At 44.4% G+C, this 25,244-nt stretch overlaps 1 protein-coding gene across 6 annotated transcripts in view; it reads right to left on the bottom strand.

Annotated features, from left to right (window-relative positions):
• PNPLA4 (patatin like phospholipase domain containing 4) overlaps window positions 1–24,430 on the bottom strand; it is a 46,759-nt gene extending 22,329 nt beyond the window's left edge. The window contains exons 1-3 of one of the 6 annotated variants that reach the window (XM_058186151.1): window positions 24,314–24,430; window positions 11,885–12,078; window positions 9,201–9,324 (exon numbers count right to left, since the gene is read on the bottom strand). In XM_058186151.1, the coding sequence (XP_058042134.1) occupies window positions 9,201–9,324; window positions 11,885–12,037 (277 nt within the window). In that variant the 5' untranslated portion in view covers window positions 12,038–12,078; window positions 24,314–24,430. Of the gene's footprint in view, window positions 1–9,200; window positions 9,325–11,884; window positions 12,079–24,049; window positions 24,176–24,313 lie in introns of those variants that run through there. The other 5 variants (XM_058186150.1, XM_058186153.1, XM_058186152.1 and 2 more) reach the window with 5 other exon arrangements.
• Window positions 24,431–25,244: the final 814 nt, after the last annotated feature.

Below are 25,244 nucleotides of genomic sequence, written 5' to 3'. Positions count from 1 at the left end.
CAGGGGATGCTAGTTTGCACATTCAGCCATATGATTAGCCTATTTGATGGGGGGGGGGGAAACCCACAAATACAACAACAGAGACTCTAATGAAAACATTAAAATATATAAATAACCATCAGTACCTTGATGAATGTATCTTTTCTTTTATGTACACTGAGAGCATATGCACCAAGACAAATTCCTTGTGTGTCCAATCACACTTGGCCAATAAAATTCTATAAAAATTCTATTCTATTCTACAACACAATGAGCACAGCTATAGTTCAGAACAGAAGAAAATGATGCTTCTGGTGCTTTTCATAAACTCCATATTAGCATGGATTTACAACTGAGAATTTTATTAATGGTGCCTGGTGTATATTTTTTTAATGAAAAGACAAGACTAACATTTATGCTCTGATTCATAATCATTCATATAATCAGCAAAGAAACTGGAACTGAAATGAGGTAAATGAATGCAGGAAGAAACCATGAGTTTTGTGCTTAGATTTTTGCTATTATTGGCTAAAAAAAGGTTTCTCATATAATCTGCTTAATATTTCTAAGAAAAGTATTTTAGCTCTTTATGATTTTCTGATTTTTTTCCAAATATTTGCATTGAAAGACATCACACTTTATGAAGGTACAATAGAAAGGGAGCATGAATGAAATAATATCAATGTTTAATGACTTTTATTTATTTCATAAACAATTCAAATAATTCATAAATAATTCAAAATGTAATGTGCCAGGATGAAAAAAGAAACTTCGAAGTTCATTCAATTCAGTGAAGAGGATTTCTAGTGGCAGGAAAAAATACTTCATTAAACCATCAGTTCTGCCATATTGTATGTTTTAGAAAGGCAGTGAAAAAAGATGGATCAAAACTGACCTTTTAGATGATGCTTTATTTTGAAGATATAAGTCCATATGAAGAAAGGAATGGCAATCATTCAGTGCAAAAAATCGGGGGGGGGGGTTCATACACAACTCACTATATGCAGCATCCTATCTGCTTGAATTAGTAGACATATAGCAAAATTCAGTAGTACATAACTGAAACTGTTTATTGCCGATGCAATAATACAAACCATTGTGAAATTCTACAGAAAATTTATTAAATACATTATCAAGAAACAGTAGTAATAGGTTAATGACATGTAATTTCATTTTCAATTGAGTAAACAGAATAATGTTGGTGAGAGATTAATAGAATTTTTCAAAGAGAATTCTCCAGTTCTTCAATACTAGCCTTCAAAGTCCATATACAAGGACATCATTGGATATACAGCACTGGAAATAAATCAACTACATAAGAGGAAACAGAAAATGAAGAAATACAATTCAGTCAGCCAGGCCTACTTCAGTTGAAGGTTATGAAACAACCATGTGTGTCAGTGGGAGAGTGTCTGAAGTGTATCAAACTATATCAAATAAGTATGGTAAACTTAGCGAATATGCATTAAAGAGAGTAGATTTTACTATAGAAATCTAGTCTAAATATAAGATTGAGATACAGAACAAATTCAGTATGCTTAGAATAACTGAGTTGCAAGGGACCTTGGAGGTCTTCTAGTCCAACCCCCTGCTTAGACAGGAAACCCTACATCACTTCAGACAAACAGTTATCCAATCTCTTCTTAAAACTTCCAGTTGGAGCATTTACAACTTCTGCAGGCAAGTTGTTCCACTGATTAATTGTTCTAACTGTCAGGAAATTTCTCCTTAGTTCTAAGTTGCTTCTCTCCTTGATTAGTTTCCACCCATTGCTTCTTGTCCTACCCTCAGGTGCTTTGAAGAATAGCTTGACTCCCTCTTCTTTGTGGCAGCCCCTGAGATATTGGAACACTGCTATCATGTCACCTCAGTCCATCAGACTAGACATGCCCAGTTCCAGCAACTGTTCTTAATTCACATGAATCTGAGGAGCTATGGAAAGAAATAGAAGATAACAAAAACTGTAGCAGAAAACAGATATTCCCAAATTTCAAAAATGGAAGGGAAAAAAGCAATGAGATGTACATATTCTTTATAGCAAGCCAGTTCCAACTTGCTTTTGGAGGTTTATGATGATAAAAATAGCATCTTTAATTATACCTTGAATAATAAGTATCAATAAAATACACAAAGGATGGCTAATGAAGACAACAGAAAAAGCTTTATTACTACAGCATGGGTTTTTTTTATGTAGTATACCACTAGAAAATGGAATATATTATGGCTGGTTTGTGTGCCGGAATACCTGCTACTATAAGGACTGTTCAGAAGAGTAAAAACTCCTATTATAAGAAATAAAATGGAAAAACAAAGCAGATTGCAAAAAAAAAAAAAAAAAGGACAAAGCTGGCTACTGTTCCTATATCTGCTTATTATATACAGTGAAACCTCAGTATTCATCATTAATCAGTTCCAGAAGGCACGGCAAGTGCAAAAAATGAGTATCAAACAAACCATATGACTTACCATATGACCCTTTGTTTCAGCCAGGAAGAACTTCCTGTCTGTCCCTTTTCCTATGCCAGCAAACACCCCCCCCCCAGCATGGGTGACTTCCTGTCCGCCCTCTGGGGCCCCTGCTTCCTTTTGCAGCAACCTTCCTGAAATAGCTGACTTCCTGTCTATTCTTTGCGGCCATCCCTCTCTTCTTACTGCAGTGCTTCAAGTATCAAACAAACGAGTACTGGGACAACATTTTCAAATCAAAATGCAACAGGTACCAAATTTGACAAATTTTGAAGCAGTGGTATATGTATCCAAAGTAGTAAGCATCCAAAGTAAGTATCCAAAGCATAATATAGTACTGAGGTACCACTGTACATTATAAAACTATGAGATCGGAACAGTTTACAGTGAAATCAAAATAGGAGGCTGAAATGCTATCTGAAATATGCGAACATTATTTTGTTAAGCCAAAGTGAATTATAAAATTTTAAAAGAAAAATTAAAAATCTGGATTTAAATCAACTATTAACAAGGATAATAAACTTGCATCTCTTCTGAACTTTGCAAATATATTATTATTATTTACATCAAGATGTAAAGGGGACAGATTACGTAAAACTCAATAAAACATAAAGATGGGTAGTACCTAAGAAAAAAGGAGGACACTAAATGTAAGGCTGCAAGGAAAACATTATATAGGATGAAGATCAAAATGATTAAAGCCATGAACGTCCTAGTAGCAATGTTCAGCTACAAAAACTGACATTAAGAAAACGTAAAAGATTGATGCATTTGAATTATGGACTATGAAAAACATTAATTGTTAATAGGCTAATATCACCTGGTGATATTAGCTAAATGAAAACTGGTGATTCCTTGAAGCCATGATCAGCAAACATAAACTCATAGGTTTGGGGCATGTTGTTGGTTGCTTCTACTGACTACACAACTCAACTGGAAAGTCTAAATTCAGATTAGAAATAATAAGCACAGACATCTTTTTTCATCCATCCCAGTGCATAAGAAAGTGAAACAAAGCTGCATCTTATGTTAGCGTTTTGTTTAATTTTTATATTAACAATATCTATAGGCCCTTACCCAAAAAGAATACAACCTGTCAGCCCAATTCATGTCATAGGGTTGTTGTTATGAGGAAAATAGAAGAAGGAAGGGTTGAGTGATTTGTAAAAGCAATAGGGCCAGGATACCAATAAATAAAATATAGTAAGTTAATCACAATTCTGCCTAGTTAATCACAGTTCTATGATATGCAAATGACTCTGCAATTCTTTCATTAACACCAACAGGATAAAAAGAACATTGCAAGCTGTAGCTGCTTATTATAAATAGGTTCCTGATTGATAAATTACCAGAATATCTGTACAAGTACTTTCTTGCTAAGCATATAGTGACCAGATTTTAACATTGGTAAAGTGGGAAACCATTGACCGGGCGGGGGGGGGGGGGGGGTGTTTCTAAAAATTTTTAGTACCGGTTCTGTAGGCGTGGCTTATTTTGAGGTGTGGCTTGGTGGCCATGTAACTGGTGGGTGTGGCTAGCTGCTCATGTGACCGGGTGGCCCTGGCTATGGGCATAGAAACTATTCAGAGGGCTAAAAAAAGTAATTTTTGACCGGTCCTCGCACTTATGACCATCCTCACATTTATGCCCATTGCAGCATTTTTAACAACCATGTCACTTATTTCACAACTGCTTCTTTTCACCACGGTTACAAGATAGGGTGCAAAATGTAAAATGTGAAGACAGTTGTAAGTGTAAGGACCAGTCAAAAGTGTGAGGACAGGTCAAAAATAACTTTTTCAGTCCTCCGAGTAGTCCCTATGCACAAAATGCTGCAACAGGGATAAATGATGACCCGTCATAAATGTGAGGACTGGTCAAAAGTGTTAGAACCTGTCAGAAATCACTTTTTTCAGCCGTCTGGGTAGTCCCTATGCACATAAGGACTACCCAGAGGACTGAAAAAAGTGATTTCTGACAGGTTCTCGCACTGATCAGTCCTCACACTTATGACCGTCATCATTATCCTATTGCAGCATTTTTAATAACCATGTCACTCATGTCACAACTGCGGTGCTTCATGTGACCGGGTGGGCATGTCCAGGTGGTCATGTGACATAGCTTCTTTGCCCTAATGACTGTTTGCTGCAATGTTCTTAAGTGTAAAAAAACAGTCATGTCACTTTTTCAGTGCCATGCTTGTTAAACCAATTACCAGAACAAATCCATTCTCCCTCCCTCTCTTTCTCTCAATCTTTCTCTCCTTAATCTCTCTTTCTCCCTCCTTCTCTTTCTCCCCCCTTTCTCGTCTTCATCTTTCTCCTTCTATCCTTCATCTCTCTTTCTCTCCTTCATCATTTTCTGCCCCCCTCTTTCTCTCCATCACTCTTTCTCCAGATGGGGCAGGGTAGGCTGGCGCTGCATGGGTGGGAGGCGGCCGCAGGACAGTCCTGCTGGGTGGACAGCAGGCCGAGGTGATCGACACATGCTTCGCGGCCCAGTCCAGGCGCGGAGACCTTCCTCCTCCTGCAGGAACCGAGCGACACACTCGGGCCTTCCCATGCACCCACCTTGCTATGAGGGCTCGGTTGCTCCCTGCCGTCAGGACGGGCTTGGCTTGAGAGAACTTCATCCACCGGAGGTGCAAGGCCGGAGCAGGCAGGTGCAAGGCCGGAGAGTCGAACGGGGCCCGGGCGGAGCAGGAACACACCTCCGTCTCCCTAGCAACGCCCAATTGCCAGCGTGCCCCGTCTGAGCAACCAATGGCAAAGCTCTCTTTTTGAGAGGTGGCCAGAGGGAGCCAATCGCGATGCAGCACGGGAAGCCGTGGCTGGGAATCCTTGGAGTTGAAGTCCACATGTCTTGAAAGTTGTTGCCTCCGCAGGAAAAAGCGGGGCTTTTTTAAAACACCGCGGGACGCGGGACAAATTTGCCAAAAGCGGGACGTCTAGTCAGCTTAGCTAAGCATGCAAATACAATACAAAATTGGCAATTAAATAGGTAAACAACTGAGCTTTTAATTTTTTAAAAAAGGGAATTCTTTTTAATCCAATGTGTACATGGAAGCCCAAATAAATTTGTTAAACACTGTCAAGGAGTTTGACAGTCAGAAACAGATACTTCAGAAATGGAGATGGGGATTAGAATTTTATTTATTTGATTTATCATTAAGGGTATGTTTCAAATCCCTTATGAAGTCTGATTTTTCTATGTGCAAATACAGATTTCTGTCTTTCAGAAATCATACCTTAAAAGTTGTAAAGAGATATTTACTGAGTACTTCAAAGTAAATTAAACTCCATAGTCTGGTATGCCTTTAATTAAGACATAAGCAGGGCTACATATTTGCAAAATATTTTTGAACATATAGTTTGAATGATCCATGTCCAAACTAAAATACACACGTGGACCAAAAAAACCCATGTTGTTATGGATCAAAATGCAGTTCTTCTAGAGAGAAGTGGTTGGGATATTGTGTGGAAAAAAGTCAATGAGACGGCAATAGTTGAAAGGAAGCATAACAGTGAAGCACAAATTTGTCCATATGAGCTAGTAGCATATAAGGTACTGAAAGCTGGTCCTTACTTCTGAGACACTAACCCAGACTGACAAAAGTGGGAGCTGAAGGGAGAGAGGAGTAAAGTGTCAAATGTGCCTAAAATGGATTCTACTGACTTTAATCTGTTTCAGTTAATTCAGTCCAATATTCATTGCTTGATTACTTGTGGGATGCCTAAACCGTGATGGCGAACCTATGGGTGGCACACAGGTGGCACGCATAGCCATATCAGTGGGCATGCGAGCTCAGCTCCAGCGCTGATTTTCGGGCTGTTGGGGCCCACCAGAAGTAGGGAAACAGGCTGTTTCCTACTTCCGGTGGGCCTGGGGGTTGATGGGGAACGGCCGTTTTTCTCTCTCACCTGGCTCCAGAGCCTCTCTGGAGCCTCCCCCCCCGAAGTTCCTCCACAGGCCAGAAACGGCCTGTTTGCCAACTTCTGATTGGACAGGAAGTTACTTTTTTGCTGTCCCCAGCCTCCAGAGCCTCTCTAGGAGTCTCTGGAAGCTAGGGACAGCAAAAAAGTCACTTCCAGTCCAACTGGAAGTTGGCAAAGGGCCACTTCTGGTCTCCGGAGAAAAATGGGCCTACCAGGCCATCATGTGCCAGGAGCGAGGGGAGCGGGGGTCGCGCGTGCATGCATGGGGCGGGAGGCATAGAATTATGGGTGTGGCCACGCACACGCATGACCCCCCCTCGCCCTGCTCCCTCCTGGCACGTGATGGCAAAAAGGTTAGCCATCACTGGCCTAAGCCATATTTCCTCTGTTGCTCTCTCTATATGGAACTAGGAATATATACTTCTCATTTTAAAGAACTATCTTCATAGAGAGCATAATGTCCATCTGTCACTGTTTCTATTTAACCAGGGACCCTGATATATTCTTCCATTTTTTCCAAAATTGTGCTATCATTTGTTGCATCTGTCCTACCTACAGTTGAAGTTTAGTGCACATTTTAGTCTTTGCCATTTCTATTTGCACCAGTTATATTTCATGTAATGTTATTGTATTTAAAAAACATGTTACAGATCTAAGTGCTTTATTGCTGTGTTTTCTGGTTCAAATGTCATAATAAAGGTTTGATTTGAGCTGATTTGCAGGTCTAGATATAACTATCTGAAGTTTATAACTTTTGTCTTAAAGGCAAAACTGACTACACCGAATGTAGAAATATGCATAATTAAATTAATCCCCAATGAAATTTTTATTGGGCTATATTTTTCTCACTGCTGTTACTGTCATGTTTCCATGAATTTATTATTTAAGATGGCAAAACATTGAATATTTTCTTCTTTCTATAGTAGGAAATGGGACCACAAAGACAGTTCAATAAGTATCTCTTTTCAGCCCCATGTTTTCAAGGTAGTCTAATTCTTTTTAATTCCTAAAGCAAAAAATCCTCTATGTGCTTCACCTGTCCATGTCAATAAATGTACAACTACAATAACTTAGCTAAAACCTGCCCTCTATCTTGACAGCCAATGCCTGAAGCTATTAGCTATCAGATTTGTCTAGTAGAACAGCTACCGATATAGTCAAAAGTATTATTCACACTTTCCCAAATAATCCCAATTTCTGTTTTTCTTTCTCTTATCCATGTTCACTAATGCCATAAACAATGCCACAAAAAGACACAATGCAGACTTTTCTCCAAATGGGCTGAGTGACTGAGTATGAGATTAAAGGAACACGATAATCATTACAGCATCAATTGGGCCCAATAGAGAAAAAGCCCCAATTCATAGAAATTCCACCATCTCTTAATCTAACTCCTCTTCTTGTTGCACATGCTGCAACAAGCTAAAATCAGTTACCATTGGCACCCAGTCTACAACACACCCAGCCTTAGAGGCATCTACCCCATTTCATTTATCTATGAAAATATGTTAACTTATACATCAAATGCAATATTTTCTTTTATCAAATTGATATGGCACAAATTTAAAAAGTACACTCTATCTACTATGTAGTAAAGAATAATGGATGCCATTTACTTGTGTTAGTTTCAACTCACTTCATGGGAATTTGGGATTCTTATGAAAAAAAAAGTGGAAGGGTACCAATGCTTTTGTCTGTATCTCTAGCATGGCTCCCTCTAAGCCAAAACCATGTAAATCATTCAGAGACATAATGAGATGTGGTCATCCAAACCAACAGTATGGCTCCGTGATGAAAAAATGCCAATGTAATCTTAGGTTTAGATCATGGAAATAACAAACTATTGTCAGGTAAATAAAATGTGCACAGACAGACTCTCAAATCCTGACCACTTGAGAGGGGATGTACTCACTACTTTCAAAAGATCTACCAAGAGCATAATAGAAACAGCACTTAGACTTATATACCGCTTCACAGTGCTTTATAGTCCTCTCTAAGCAGTTTACAGAATCAGCATATTGCCCCCAACAATCTGGGTCCTCATTTTACAAAACTTGGAAGGATGGAAGACTGATTCAACCTTGAGCCAGTGAGACCCGAACTGCCAAACTGCTGTTAGCCGGTGATCAGCTGAAGTAGCCTGCAGTACTGCATTTTAACCACTGTGCCACCGCAGCTCATAATCATATCTAGATTCCATGTCAATACAGAGAAACAAATGGAGCTAGATAAAGGCTGGGCCACCATTATAGGTGCCATCATATTTTCTTTCCTTTTTTAAATACATGATAAAGCTTATTTCACGTCATCTAGAGAAGATGTTCTAAATACTATATTTTAAAGAAGCAGACGTCAAATGAAGATTGGGTAGGCCTCTTCTATAAGGCATGCAACCAACTTTCATTAGAAGCCAAGATTAGAACCAATAAATGTACTTGTAAGTGTGTGTGTGTGTGTGTGTGTGTGTGTGTGTGTGTGTGTGTGTGTAATCCCAGAAGCATTTTAACAGTAAGACCTGTTCAAAAGAAGAACAAAGATTTAAGCTTTATTTTTACTTTCTATTACAAACGTTTACTAGGAGTACTCTACACATTTAATAAATAACACTCTTTAATGAATCATACCCTGTAAATAGTTTTCTTTCAAAAGTTGATTTTCCAGTCCAATGGAGCATTAAACCATAACCAATTTCAGCATTCCTAAGAGATCGCCTAAAATCCCAATTTCAAGACAGCCTGATCAGAAAATTCAAATGAGAGAAACATTGTCTATAAGATGCTACTATTAAAAAAAAATACTAGGAAAAAAGAAGCTCAATACCTTCCATCTCAAGATGTCTTCCACCATCTAGTGATTTGGATGATGTCTTATTTACTTTATTTCCTTCTGTTACATTGAGATTAGTTTTCATATCCGTCATGAACCATGTATTATGAGACGATGCCTATGAATATCATAAGAAAGTTAATACGAAAAAATAAATTTAAAAACTGGGCACATATTTTTACCAGTAGAAAATAATCACTAATTTCCAAAAGTAAGAGTACAGATTTGGTTTATCCCTATATATGGAACCATTCAGTTGCAATCTAAATTATATTTTTTCTGAATGATCAGGTGATTATCCACTGCTATTTTTAGAAACAAGAATTGGAAAGTCTTGGAAAGTTTACACTATCTTATAAAGATAGTAGAGCTTGTCATCAAAATTAATTTCCCATTCACAGCAATGCTCATCTGGAGTACGCATATTTACCTAGCCTCAGCCCAAACACAGAATAAATCCTATCTGTGATCTCACAAGGAAAAAAGGCAATGGGGCGAAATGTAAAATTTGTTACTACTGGTTCTGTGGGCATGGCTTGGTGTGTTGGGGGGTAAGTTTCACTGGGTGGGAGTGGCCAACTTCGGCCGAAGTGGTTGTAAAAAAATGCTTTTAAAAGCCCGTGATGATGAGGCAACTTAGCTGGGATCGCCAGAAGAAAAAAATCTTTTAAACGGTTTGGACAATCCCAGCTGAGTTGCCTGATTGCCAGAACCTTTTAAAAGCATTTTTTCTACAACCTCTTTGGCTGAAGAGGTTGTTAAAAAATGCTTTTAAAAGGTTCTGGTGATCAGGCAACTCAGCTGGGATCCCCTTTTAAAAGCTTTTTTTTAACAACCTCTTCGGCTGAAAAGGTTGGAGAAAAAATGCTTTTAAAGGGTTCTGATGATCCCAGCTAAGCCGCGTGATTATTAGAGGCTTTTTTTAAAAAAAGTAAAAAAAAAAGTCTGATGATCGCGTGGCTCAGCTGGGGCGGGGGGGGAGCGGGATTTTTGCTACCGGTTCTCCAAACCACCCGCTGCCATCGCTACCATATCGGACAATCCGGTCCGAACCGGGAGCATTTCACCCCTGAAAAAAGGGCCCTCGTTACCTACCCAGAGCCTTCATACACGTAAATTGCAGTATTTCATATCATAATTGGCATTAAATTGTGAAGTAGTAACCCTACAGGTTGCACATAAGTAATTGTAGTATAATGCTTTTTACTTGCATCTCAAGAACCCAATCCAGGTGTCCACAGAATCAACAGTATTAAAGGGCACAGAGAGGTCAAAGAGTACACATAACATGAAATATGTATTCATATTTTATTCTAAACTTCTGCATTCAGGAAATGTTTTTAAGGAATTATAGTAGAATTGTTTGGAAATGACAAAGTAATTAACTTATGGACTTTTTTATTATTGCTTCCCCATGCACCCACAAAAAAGCAAAGATAGGTAATGATCCAGAGCGGAGTCGCCAACCTTTCAGACCAGAGGGACCACTAAATTCATAATTTTAAATCCCATGGACTGCTAATATGATCTGCCTAATGACCTGCTGGGTGGGTGTGGCTAGGTGGTCATGTGACTGGGCGGGCATGGTCAACTCAATGTCACTCACATTGAGGGGCACCTTGCCAGCCTCTACTTGCCGCACCCTCCCAGCCACTCCTTGCCTGCCTGCCTGGGCTCCTTACGGCCCCAACAGGAAGCAGTTGCTGGAGCTAAGCAGCCCACCTCGAGAAAGAGTTGGCAAAACAGCTCAGTTCAAATTGGATCTGACCGAGAAGGAGGCTCAGCAGAAGCACCTCACTGAGGACTATGAGCATAGGCTTTCCAAGCAGAGGGAAAACCTGTGGGTGTGCAAGGCCAGGTACTGGCACCTGGAGGCTCAGCGGGCTGAGATGGTCAGCCAGTTCCAAGCCATGAAGCAGCCCCACTGGAACGTGGCCCTCCGGCGCTTCACCACCAGTGGCGCTTCCCTCCAGCCTTCATCCAAAGCCCCGCACCAGGAGGCTGAAGCAGACCCCAAGTTGGAATTTCTGCCCCCCTCCGACCAACACAAAAAGACCCCGAAGGGGGAGACTCTCTGCAGCAACACAAATGTTCATTGCCATAGTTTGAGGACCCCTGATTTAGTGCAATATAAAAAAATGCAAATAATTTTTCTGTGGACCACCAAAATTTTCTCGTGGACCACCGGTGGTTGGTGACCGCTGATACAGAGAATATATGTTCTATATATGTCCATATTAAAAGATTAAGATTGCATAAACAGAGACCAATACCATGAAATCCCATCAAACAGCCCAAACTATTCTGACAATCTTGAAATATTTCTACTTTAAGCATTTTTTTCATTTCCATGTACCTGTGAGGTGCTTCCCCAAATAAAACATGGGCTTCAAAGAATATTCTTATAATTCATTTTCTAAAAAAGTAGGTTTTACACAAATGATAATTTATATAAATTAATAAAATATACAGTAATTTTCCCCTTCCTACAGGATTCTTTGCATACTATGCATTCAAAAATTAAATGCATGCATTTATTAGGCCACATTTTAGAGGGTAAAAGTTTTTCAAAAAGCCTTCACAACATGATAAATTTAACACAACATTCAGAATTGGTAGAATATAATTAAAATTTCCTATTCTTTCACATGAAGATAAAGGTAAGAATTAATACTTACACTGCATGTGGGTAAAAGATGAAAAGCTTGTAAAACATAACACTGATCAGATTTCTCAAAACTTTTGGCTCTACATAGAGAATTGTGCAGTCCATATTGCTTCAACTGCAGCCTCTGTTTTAGGGATCTATATATCCTCTTGGTAGCCCACATGCCTTTAAATGAGTCCAGTTTATAGAATATGAATCTTGCTGCTGTCAGGAAAAAAGAATGAGGCACTTAAAGGATTATTAGTAATGTTATTCAGGAAAAATACAAACATGACATTCTTGATGTTTTCTGTTTACAACAAACAATTGAAATTTACCTGGTCAGGTTAAGTAAATATCTGCAAGCAAACAACCTAACTCAGAGAACACCAAGGACTTTGTAATGTATCTTTAAAAGTTTTGGCAGGAAAATAGCACGTTGCTGATTGGTTGAAGCCCCCGGTTAAACTGTATATAAGGAGAGGTTTTTCCCAGCACTGGCTGCTGGGTTCACCATATAGTAAAGAGCTGTTGTCACTATCCTGGTCTCCTGCCTCGTTATTGCCCGAATCTAACACTGGCGACGAAGGTGGGATCTCGAGGCTAAGAGCGCCAGGAAAAGAGCTGAACTCACCAGGAAGACGCGAACCCAGCAAAACAAGGGCGGAAAGCAGCGATGTCCGGCTACACACCGCCAGCGCCATTCGACCCAGCCAAAGAGAAATGGGGGTCATACATGGCTCGCTTCGAGTGTTTCCTCGAAGCAAATGAACTGCAAGGGGTTTCCGACAACAGGAAACGAGCCTATTTTCTGAGCCACTGCGGTCCAGAAGTTTTCGACACCGCAGAATCCCTGGCTGAGCCAACGCCGGTACAGTCGGCACCGTGGCAAACTCTACAAACTCTTCTGAAAGCGCATTTCGCACCGATGCCATCCAAGTATGTGCAACGGTTTGAATTCGGAGAGCGCAGACAGCAAGAAGGCGAGTCCATTAGTGCATATATGGCCGCCCTAAGAAAAGCCTCAAAACATTGTGAATATCGAGACTTAGACGAGGCATTGCTGGAGCAACTCATCCGAGGGGTCAGGGACATCCGTTTGCGGAGGCGGCTGCTGGCTAAAAGCAACCTAACGCTGGCAAACGCCCTGGACGAAGCCAGGGCTCACGAAATGTCCACCCAAGCGGCAGAGACCTTACAGAAGCAGGTCACACCAACGGCTGGTGCGAAATCAACCCCGGTCCACAGTGAAGAGGTCCAGGCCGAATCGGAGGGGGAGGGCGAGGAGGAGGTCTCCCACGCCGGGAGGCCGGAGAAAGACGACCGGGGCGACTGCGCGAGTTGCGGAGGGCAACACCAACGACAACAATGCAGATTTAAAGATGCAACATGTCGGCGATGCGAAAGGAAGGGGCACCTAGCACAGGTCTGTCGAGCTCCCCAACCTTCCCGCCAAAAATTCAAACCAGCCAATCAGAGCGCGGGAACGACGAAGCGGCCCGCGAGTGGTCAGTTTAAAAAAGGCGCGAAACTTAACCAAACGATCGTGAGAGTGGGTCACGCATCAACTCGCCTAGAAAAGAAAATCTTCACAAAAGCGAAGATTGAGGGGGTGCCATGCCGACTGGAGGTGGACACCGGCTCATCGATCACGATCATGTCCTGGGACAACCTCGTGAGAGCCTTACCCGCCATCGCAAAGCGCAAGCTGCAACCACAAAGACTAAAAGTACAGGACTACCAGGGGAATCGCATCCCTGTTCGAGGGGTAACGTCCGTCCACGTCGAGTATGGACACTACAAGAAAACTCTGCCCATCACCATCGTCGATGGGACCCTGCCAAGCTTGTTGGGACTGGACTGGTTCCGAGCATTGGGCATGGGAGTGACCGGAATCTTCAGAAACGAAGTCGACCTCAAAGACGCACTCACGAAGGAGTTTGGGGACGTTTTCAAAGACTGCCTGGGCAAGTACAAGGGGACCCCTATATCCTTTAACTTAGACCCCCAAGTTGCCCCTATCCGCCTAAAGGCTAGGAGGGTCCCGTTCGCCCTTAAGCCCAGGATTGACCGGGAACTGGACAAGCTAGTAAACCAGGGAATTCTAGTGCCAGTTTATTATTTTATTTATTTATTTATTTATTTATTATTCGAATTTATATACCGCCCTATCTCCCAAAGGACTCAGGGCGGTTTACAGGCATATAAAACATCAATATCAATATACAAATTAAAATAATCCTTAAAAAACTTATTCTAGCGCCCGAATTATTAAAAATAGAAATATAAATATCAAATATAAATATTAAAATCAATTTAAAACCCCTCTAAATTTAAAAATCTAAGCCAGTCCTGCACAGATGAATAAATGTGTCTTGAGCTCGCGACGGAAGGTTCGAAGGTCAGGAAGTTGACGGAGTCCTGGGGGGAGTTCGTTTCAGAGGGTGGGAGCCCCCACAGAGAAGGCCCTTCCCCTGCGCGTCGCCAACCGACACTGCCTAGCTGACGGCACCCTGAGGAGTCCCTCTCTGTGAGAGCGCACGGGTCGGTGAGAGGTATCTGGTCGCAGTAGGCGGTCCCGTAGATAACCCGGCCCTATGCCATGGAGCGCTTTAAAGGTGGTCACCAAAACCTTGAAGCGCACCCGGAAGGCCACAGGTAGCCAGTGCAGCCTGCGCAGGATGGGTGTTATCACGGGAGCCACGAGGGCTCCTCTATCACCCGCGCAGCCGCATTCTGAACTAACTGCAGCCTCCGGATGCCCTTCAAGGAAGCCCCATGTAGAGGCGTTGCAGTAATCCAGGCGAGACGTCACAAGGCGTGAGTGACCGTGCAAAGGGCCTCCCGGTCCAGAAAGGCGCAACTGGCGCACCAGGCGAACCTGGTAGAACGCTCTCCTGGAGACGGCCGTCAAATGATCTTCTAGAGACAGCCGCTCATCCAGGAGGACGCTAAGTTGCGCACCCTCTCCATCGGGGCCAATGACTCGCCACCGATGGTCAGCGCGGACTTAGCTGACTGTACCGGGATGCCGCATCCACAGCCACTCTGTCTTGGAGGATTGAGCTTGAGCCTGTTTCTCCCCATCCAGACCCGTCGGCCTCCAGGCACCGGGACAGCACTTGATAACTTCGTTGGGGTGGTCCGGTGTGGAAAAGTACAGCTGGGTGTCATCCGCGTACAGCTGGTACCTCACACGAACCCACTGATGATCTCACCCAGCGGCTTCATGTAGATGTTGAACAGAAGGGGCGAGAGGATCGATCCTCGGCACCCACAAGTGAGGGGCCTCGGGCCGACCTCTGCCCCCTGTCAACACCGACTGCGACGGTCGAGAGATAGGAGGAGAACCACCGGTAAACGGTGCCTCCCATTCCCAATCCCTCCAACCGGCACAGCAGGATACCATGGTCGATGGTATCGAAAGCCGCTGAGAGGTCTAATAGGACCAGGGCAGAGGAACAACCCCTATCCCTGGCCCTCCAGAGATCATCCACCAACGTGACCAAAACCGTCTCCGTGCTGTAACCGGGCCGGAAACCGACTGGAACGGGTCTAGATAGACAGTTTCATCCAGGTGTAAGGGAAACTGATATGCCACCATACTCTCAACAACCTTCGCCGCGAAGCGAAGGTTGGAGACCGGACGATAATTACCTAAAACAGCCGGGTCCAGGGAAGGCTTCTTGGGGGGGGGCCTCACCACCGCCTCTTTCAAGGCGGCCGGAAAGGCACCCTCCACCAAAGAAGCGCTCGTAATCGCCTGGAGCCAGCCTCGGGTCACCTCCTGTGTGGCCAGCACCAACCAGGAGGGGCACGGGTCCAGTAAACATGTGGTGGCATTCAGCCTCCCCAACAACCTGTCCATGTCCTCGGGAGCAACAGGGTCAAACTCATCCCATAAAATGTCACCAAGACCACCCTCAGCCGTCTCACCCGTATCACCGCAATCTTGGTCCAAACCATCCCGAAGCTGAACGATTTTATCGTATAGATAACCGTTAAACTCCTCAGCACGGTCCTGCAACGGGTCATCCGCTCCCCTGGTGTAGGAGGAGCGGGTCACCCAAACAGGGCGGCTGGGCGGTTATCTGCCGATGCAATGAGGAGGAGGCGTAGCTACGCCTCGCTTCCTCAATGCCACTAGGTAAGTCCTAGTATAGGACTTCACTAGTGTCCGATCAGCTTCTGAACGGCTGACCTCCAGGAACTCTCTAGGTGTCTTCTCCGGCGCTTCATCCTCTCAGCTCCTCGGAGAACCAAGGAGCCGGTTGGGACCTGCGCCGGGTCAGAGGCCGCAAAGGCACAACACGGTCTAAGGCCCCGCGCGGCCCGTTCCCAGGCCGCAACAAGTTCCTCAACCGAGCCGTGAGCCAGATCCTCAGGAAATGGCCCAAGCTCCGTCCGAACCCATCCGGGTCCATCAGGCGCCTGGGGCGGAACCAGCGTATCGGCTCCGTCTCCCTGCGGTGGTGAATGGCGGTCAGAAAGTCCAGGCGAAGAGAGTGATCTGACCATGACAAAGGTTCAATGACTATTTCCTTTAAGTCCAGATCTCTCAACCACTGACCAGAGACAAAAATCAGGTCCAGAGTGCCACCCCAATGTGAGTAGGGCCATCAACTACTTGGGTCAGGTCCAAGGCCGTCATGGAAGCCATGAACTCCCGAGCTGCCGTCGATGGCGAGCCGGAAGATGGCAAGTTAAAGTCCCCATGACTAAAAGTCTGGGGTCTCAACTGCCACCCCAGCCAGCACCTCCAGGAGCTCGGGCAGGCGGCTGTCACGCAGCAAGGAGCCAGGTACGTGACCAGCAAGCCCATCTGACACCTATGACCCCACCTCACAAAGAGGATTCACACCGGCAATCTGAGGTACAGTGGTCTCCTCGGCTCTAGACTCTCTTTAATAACAACCGCCACCCCACCACCCCTACCCTGGCCTCGGCTGATGGAATGCACGGAAACCCGGTGGGCACATCTCGACCAGGGCACGCCTTCAGTGCCCAACCAGGTCTCCATAACGCCTATAATATCCGCGGCACCCCTGAATCTGATCATGTATTAGGGGGCCTTATTGGCCACGGACCGTCGTTGCATAACATCAGACGAAGGCCCAGGCTCTGAGGGTCTTGACCATCCGGGGGCGGAGAAGGGAGGGATCGGGCGCGCGATCGCCTGCAGACATCGAGCGCGCCCCCAAAACGATGCGGTCCCCTTCCGCCATATCTGCCCCTCCCACTTACCGTGCAAATGGAACCACCTCACCAAAAGGAACGTAATCCCCCTATAACCTCCGAACCCATTACTAAACCGCCACGAGCTGCAAGGACTGGCTCCCACCCGGGCTACTCCCAATACCCGCCCTAACCTCCCACCCCCTCCCGACGGGTTCTCTCCCCTACCCGTCAGATCCCTCCCCTCCCAACCCTTAAAATCCCCATTAAAACTCCCTTAAAAATTTCTTAAAACAACTAATTAAAAGCCCTAAGCCTCCTATTTTAGCATGCCACCTCTCGGGGCTCCAAAGCCCGTCCTCAAGGTGGGCCTCGATAGTATGGAGGCCAAACCCGCGAGAGAGGCGTCTCGCAGGGCAAGAAGGTCAGCCGCCGTGGCGTTCGCATCACCAAGAAAGTCCGCAGGAGGCCCATCCTGGGCTGGTCAAGATGGTAACAGATGATACAGTGACCACAACCGGTCTGTCAGTCAGTCCTGATGGGAAGCAGTCAATAGTGATCCTCGTGGGGTAGAAAACAAAACCACTCATTCAGTCAGTTCGCCACCCACCTATAAATAGTCAGGGGTGGACTAAGGAAGAAGGAGAGGGGCGGAGCGATGGTAGAGATGTTAAACAGGCCGTCCGCCACCTTGAAGCGCCGAGGTAGGCCGCGCCACGCCACCTCCGCCCGGCCGTCGTCACCAAAGCGCCCCATCGCCGCGATGAGGCCACCGACATCCCCCCCCAACTAGGAAGGGACGCCAGTCACTCCACCAACGCCAGCGCCAGGCGAAAAAGCCAGGCCGCCACCGCTGCCAGAAAACCAACAAAGGCCGACGGGGGCCCGGTAGGCCCTCCAGATCTCCACTGGGCACAACTCCTCCTCCGGGGCTCCGGGGCTCCTCCCCTCGCCCCTGAAGTCGCCCGTCATCCATCTTCCTCCACGACTGAAGCCTCCTCCATCAGGGCGGGGGATCTAAGGGGGCCCAAGATGTCAAAGGCCCCCGCCGCCGCCGCCGCCGCCGCCAGAATGCCAAAAAGGGCCGGCGGCAGCCAGGCAAGCCGCAGGCCGCCCAGCAAGCCGCCCGGCTAGCTGCCAGGGCCGCCACTGCTTCCACCCACGGGCGGGGTCCAAGGGGGCCTGGACATCAGTGACCCCCCGTCGCCGTCGCTGCCGCCGCCACCGCCGCCGCCAGACCGCCGAAAAAGGCCGGCGGCAAGCCGCGACCGCCCGGCAAGCCGGCAAGCCGCCCGGCCAGCCGCCATGACCACCGCTGCAGCAGGACGCTCCGGGGCTCCTCCCAACGCCCCCCGGAGTCGTCCTGCGCCAAGTCACCCCTCCTCCGGGTGACTGGATGCTCGTCCATCAGGTCCGGGGGCCCAAGATGTCACCAAGGCCCCCCCCAGAACCGGACAGGGCCCGAAAAGGCCCACTGCCGCTCCCCCGATCAGCAGGGCGGCGCCATCTTGGACATGCTCAGTAGTTGACCATGCTAAGTGGGAGACCCCTATAGTCACCCCAATCAAACCGGATGGATCGGTCCGGATTTGCGCTGACTACAAGGCAACGCTTAACAAAGAGTTGAAAAAGAGTGCTTACCCCGTTCCGGTGGTACAGCACTTACTGCACTCAATGGGGCAAGGGCAAGTTTTTGCCAAGCTAGACCTGGCCCAAGCCTATCAACAGCTGCCCGTAGACAGCAGCACAGCCGAAGCGCAGACAATTGTGACTCACAAAGGGGCTTTTAAGTGTACCCGATTACAGTTTGGGGTTAGTGTGGCTCCAGGGTTATTTCAGAACCTGATGGAGCGGCTATTGCAGGGCTTGCCAGGGGTGGTACCATACTTTGACGATGTACTGGTATCCGCTGAAAACCTAGAGGAATTAGGGGCAAGGCTGCGAAAAGTTTTGGGCATTTTCCGGTCTGCCGGTCTCACGGTTAAACTAAACAAATGCCAGATCGGGGTTGAGTCTGTGGAATTCCTGGGCTTCCGGATAGACAGGGAAGGGATTCACCCCACTGAAAGCAAGGTACGGGCCATCAGGAAGGCCCCGGTGCCCAAGAACAAAACGGAATTACAGACATTCTTGGGTCTGGTCAACTTCTATGCAGTATTCTTAAGGAATAAGACAACAGTAGCTGAGCCGCTGCATAAATTATTAGCTAAGACGGCTGCATGGTCTTGGGGAAAGGCGGAAGCTAGGGCATTCGAAGGGGTAAAAAATCTCCTAACGAGTGACAGCCTCCTTATCCAGTACAATGACACACTACCTCTAGTGTTAAGCTGCGATGCATCTCCCTACGGGGTGGGGGCTGTGCTCAGCCACAGGTTACCTAATGGCACAGAAGCCCCTATTGCATACTACTCCCGAACCATGTCACCAACTGAAAGGAATTATAGCCAGCTTGATAAGGAAGCCTTGGCTATAGTCGCAGGGGTAAAGAAATTCCATGAGTATGTATTTGGTCGTGATTTTGAAATCATCACGGACCATAGACCTTTGCTAGGTCTGCTGGCAGGCGACCGCCCAACGCCCGTGGCACTTTCGCCAAGACTGACCCGATGGACTATCTTCCTGGCAGCCTATTCTTACAAATTGCTACACCGGCCAGGAAAGGATTTAGGGCACGCAGACGCACTAAGCAGATGCCCGTTACCAGAGACTATTGAAGACCCCACTCCAGGAATACCAGTTCTGCTAATTGACTCTTTGGACTCTGGCCCAGTCACATCCAAAGAGGTGGCTCGGGCTTCGTATAAGGACATTACAATACGAACTGTACTTGGTTGGGTACAAAGAGGGTGGCCCGCTGCGCCGGGCGAACGTTTTAAAGAGTTTGTAAAGAAACGAGGGGAACTTTCGGCTCAAGGGGGGTGCCTGCTATGGGGGGATCGAGTGGTGATCCCAGAGATTGAGGAAAAGGTATTGGATCTCCTTCACGAAGGTCACCCAGGGATCGTGAGGATGAAGGGTCTAGCGAGAAGCTATGTGTGGTGGCCCTTAATGGACTCGGAAATTGCTGAGAGGGTAGGAAATGCCAGGCCTGCCAGGAGTCTAGACCGCTACCCCAACGGCCCCGGTTCGAATGGGAGAGACCCCAAGGGCCCTGGTCTAGGATCCACATCAATTTTGCCGGCCCCTTCCACGGCCAAACCTTTCTGGTGGTAGTCGATGCCTACTCCAAATGGCTGGAAATCATTCTCATGAGATCCATGACAGCCGAGGCAGTGATCTCAGTCCTACGGCACCTATTTGTAACCCATGGGTTGCCTGACACGTTAGTATCCGATAACGGCCCGCAATTCACGGCAACCCAGTTTGAGGGGTACTTGGCAGAAGAGGGCATCCGGCATGTCCTCTCGGCGCCTTTCCACCCTGCGACGAATGGCCTTGCAGAGCGTTCCGTCCGGAGTGCAAAAGAGGCATTGTCCAGAATCAAGCCAGGCGACTGGCAAACAAAAATCGATACCTTCCTGGCCGTCCAACACAGAACCCCCTGTGTCACAACTGGCAGAAGCCCAGCAGAGTTATTAATGGGTCGGAAACTCAGGTGCCCACTAGACCGTTTAAACCCAAACTACACACCAGACGGGTACAAGGGGGGACTCGAAAAAACAAGAGGAATGGCAATAGGCGACCGAGTGTGGGCACACAACTATAGCGAGGGCCCGACCTGGTTAGCAGGAAAATCCTAGAAATAACAGGACCAAATCATATTTAGTGGAGATAAAGGATGGCGGGTATGGAAGCGCCACATAGACCAAATAAGAAAGCATAACGAACAATCCGAATTAGGCGAAACAGGCCCTGACTATACAATGTTTGAATCCGCAGCTGACTCAAACCCGGGGCAAGCGGGACTTATCTGACTTCCAGGAGGTCCAGCGACGCCAACAGGTTCCGTCAGAAAACAGCAGGGACGACTCTGCAAATAATCCAGGGCCGGATGGCCTAGAGGAGGAGCTGAGAGGAACAGACAGTCCCTCCGGTCAGCTCGACTCACTCCCAGAGAATGAATTGCGCAGGTCCGAAAGAGTCAGGAGACGCCCAGTCTACTTGCGTGATTACGTTGAAAAATAATATGTAAATTTTTATGTAAATAGTGGTAAAGTGTTTTCTGGGAGGGAAGGAGTGTAATGTATCTTTAAAAGTTTTGGCGGGAAAATAGCACGTTGCTGATTGGTTGAAGCCCCCGGTTAAACTGTATATAAGGAGAGGTTTTTCCCAGCACTGGCTGCTGGGTTCACCATATAGTAAAGAGCTGTTGTCACTATCCTGGTCTCCTGCCTCGTTATTGCCCGAATCTAACAGACTTCATCACATAAAACAATGGTTATCAAGACGTTATAATAAACTAATTGTGTAATTAATTGCAGTAAACTAGATACAACAAAAATGAACTAATTGGGTAGGAAAATATATACATTAAGGGTTCCAAGATCAGAAGTTCCAAGCCTCCTTAGTATCATTCAAGGATGACCCCGTTTTAAAAATAACCTTATTATGTTCAAGATTCAACCCCATGCCTTAAACACAAATTGCATATACATGAAAACAAGATTTTAAAATTTTATAAAAATCAAGCTCAGAATATCATAAAAAGTTTAATGCAATAGATATCCTAGTCATGCCAGTATTAGGATTTTAAATAAAAATAGGCTTTGTAGGAGTTTTATCATTTCTGCATACAAATTGCAGAATCTGCCAAGAAGGCATTTATATTATTAATTTCATTACTAAATTTTTCTTCCAGAACAACAATTTTATTAATTGGTTTTGGCAGAACAGAAATGCATTTTTTTTTAAAAAAGCTTTCCTTAGTGAAAGGTGAGGACAGCGACAGATTGTTGCAATTCATTATTCATAAACTAAATCTAAGAGGGGAAATTCAACAACTATCTCATAAACTTCATGGCTAAGAATCATGAATATTAAGAAACACATAAAGTATATTTCAAACCTTATCTTCTCTGAAGTAATCCTCACAAAGTTTAACAGATTTTACTCTCAAAGAAGCATGAAAAGAAGCATTAAGGAATCTAATCTAGTAAGGCTATTCCCATATCCTTAACAATGCAACTCAGTTCTATGAACTACAGGTCATACGCTCCACTTTAAAAATCAGAATTATTGCCAGTACAACAGATCTAACAAGGTTGGTAATGGCTATTTATACTTTCGATACCCAGTGCATATATGTTTAATAATGTTATATTAAATTTTCATAACTTCAGGCTGCCTTTTCTCCCAGTCAACTTCTTTATCTGTTTATCAAACAGAATATTAAAATGAGATAAACCATTATCAATCAGATTTCTGCTTATAGCAGTTTAAAAAGACACAAGACTTCAAAACAACACAAGAAATGATATTTGCTGTTGTACCAAAATGCAAGGTTAGAAAAAGCCTATTATTTATTCATTCTTGATTTCTATTAGCTTAGTCTTCTAATTTTCCAAGTTTTATTTAAAATTTGTATATTGCTGTTTTGCTATGTAGCTATGAATAAAACTAAACTATTTGCAAAAAACTGACACTGCTTTGATTCAACTAACCTGGCTTGGGGAAGTGGTATAACCACATTTCACTTCTAGATAGGAGCCAGTTTGCAAGTGTGCAGATTTCTTATTTTTGACTACAGAATAATCCGATACATATTTTAAACACATAGCACATGTAACCCATGTTGCTTGATGAGGAAGTATTAGAGCATCCAGTTTGCCACTGTTCAAACTTTCAGTTGGTATAATCAGATGAAGCACCAATTTTTCTTCCCTGTAGTCAACATATCTGTTTTGGCTTTCCCTTACTTATTCAACAGAAAAAATAGAGCAATAAAGAATTTGAGGCCAAGATGCCTCAATCTGGAACAGAGCAGCAGCCATTAGTGTCACTCACAATTGGTTATTAAGGCATTACTAACAAGGACAAAGACTGAACCAACAGTCCAGAGATTTAAGGCATTATAATTTATCACTTTTTCAGCTAAACAGCCCAGCGCTTTTGTGCAAGAATAATAAATCTAATGAGCTTGGTCAAGTAACTGAATTTAAATCATTGCTACCATATTGATCGGGCCTGCTATAAAACTAGCAAATCACAGGCTGAACAACCATCTTATTTGGCAGTAATTTTCAATGGGGTTTCCCAGCTGGACTCAAAAGATGAATTTTATTCTGCTGGAATATTGTAGAATCAATGCTGAAAGGTCATTGTCTCTGAATTTTAAGATTCCTTTTATGTTGCTACAGCTTTTCATACACTTTAACCAAAGCTTCCAGCCTATTAAAGCCATTATAAGGGAGGAGAAATGGAAAAAGATTCAGCTGTATCTCAGCAACTTTTCCCCTTTATAAACTACCGGTATTAATTCACCTTTGTTCTTTTTATAAGAGTACTAATGACAAGTCCACTCCACCAAATGAATCGCATTCAACGGAATTATTTTAGGATAATGGTGCTGGCCTTTAAGGTGACACAAAACTCAACTGTTTCCTGCTGCAAAAAGATAAATAATCGGGCGCTCTCTCTATAGAACTAGTATAATCTAGCAATTTAAAAGCCAGGACTCACTGGGGCAGAGTCCTCCTTGCGTACTACTGACAGCTAGCACGGCTGGCCAAATGACCAACACCAGAGGGCCCTGAACGTCTGAACAAGAGGTAGAAAAGAGTGGGTTGAGGCAATATTCAGAAGCCGAAATGCTCGTCTCTGCAAACAGAGCCTGATGATTAATGGCGACGTTAATCTCCAAGCGAGACCCGAGCAACAGGTCAAATCTCCAAACGATATATCTATATATAATATCTATTTTAGCATCTTATTTTATTCCGAGAAACTCATTTGGAGCTGAAAGGAGTTAAATGGATCAATTTCGAAGAAACGTAGCCAAGGCTGAGAAAAAGGCTTGAATCCGCATTTTTAAATTTCAGCACTTGGTGGAGTGCAAGGCAAAGAACAGATCTCCATAATATACCTCCGCTTACTCCTCCCTTCCGTCTCTTCGCCTCTTTTCTTCCTCCAAAGAAAGCAGCGTCTTGCTTTTCATGCCCTCCGTTTACCTTAATGTGGGCGGCTGATTCCACACAGCTACCGCGTCTTTCTTAAAGAGACAGATCCCGCACGAAAGGAAAATTTTGTTTCTATTCCACTCTCGCTGGGCCTTCGCAAGTGGGGTTCTTACATTAATTGCTATATTAAATTAATTAGCTCTTTTTAGCAGTTCGCGAAAGATCCTTACCTTTTCTCAAGTGTAAAACAGCCGTCTGAGCTGCTGCGATTGGGTGGAAAGGGAAAATTTGAAGGAGGAGGAAGATGTAGCAGGCTATCAATAGACGAGTTATTATGCTTGCTTGCGGACAACGTCTAGTCGCCAACAAAATAAAGACCCGTACGATACTACAGGTTGCTAAATCCTCCAACCCAGATCTGGTAGTCTGAACATTTAATATTTGTTGATGACATTATTAACATGTAAGGAGTAAGAAGCTGTAATAACTGGTTTGTTTACATTAGTATTTATATAAAAAATATATAAATGAAAATTTATATGTCCCCATATAGACACTCCCAGAAAATAAAAATGAGAAGTGGCTGTCATCCAGAGATATATTTATAACTGTCTTTGCCTGCCTATTAAAAAAGGCAAATGTACAATAGGATAATCCGAGTGGCAAAGCATAAACATCTAATAAATTCCATCATCTGGTGGTGGATCGTAACTACAAGTGACCTCCATCTATGTTCACTTTTTCAAAATGTTTGACTCCTCTTAATCTATAAGATCCTGACAGTGGCTGAAGCTTAATGAGAGAATTCTACAATTCTTATACAAAAGCTCAATAAATTTTCAAGGTATTTGCCTTTATTTTTCAAATGGAGGAAATAGTAGCATTCTGGAAATAAAACAACAAAAAAGACACACTGGTGCTTTATAGTCTTTTGTTAAAACCACAAGATAGCTTTAGATTCCCAAGAGAATCAGAGGTGAAGATAAAGTCAGCTTAGCTATTAATTCTTACGGCTCAAAAAAGAAAGTTTGTACTGACACAGCAAGCTTTGAAAATGTAGAACTATTTAAATTAACTCTATTGTGTATTGTAAACACATGAGAATGTTTTAAATATACAATGAGGAGATATAGTAAATCATGTGGATATAGCGTGGAAAGA

Source organism: Ahaetulla prasina, chromosome 5 (genome assembly GCF_028640845.1).
Source record: "Ahaetulla prasina isolate Xishuangbanna chromosome 5, ASM2864084v1, whole genome shotgun sequence".
Lineage (NCBI taxonomy): Eukaryota > Metazoa > Chordata > Lepidosauria > Squamata > Colubridae > Ahaetulla > Ahaetulla prasina.
The sequence above is the reverse complement of the archived record's forward strand: the minus strand, read 5'-3'. Positions and strand labels throughout refer to the sequence as shown.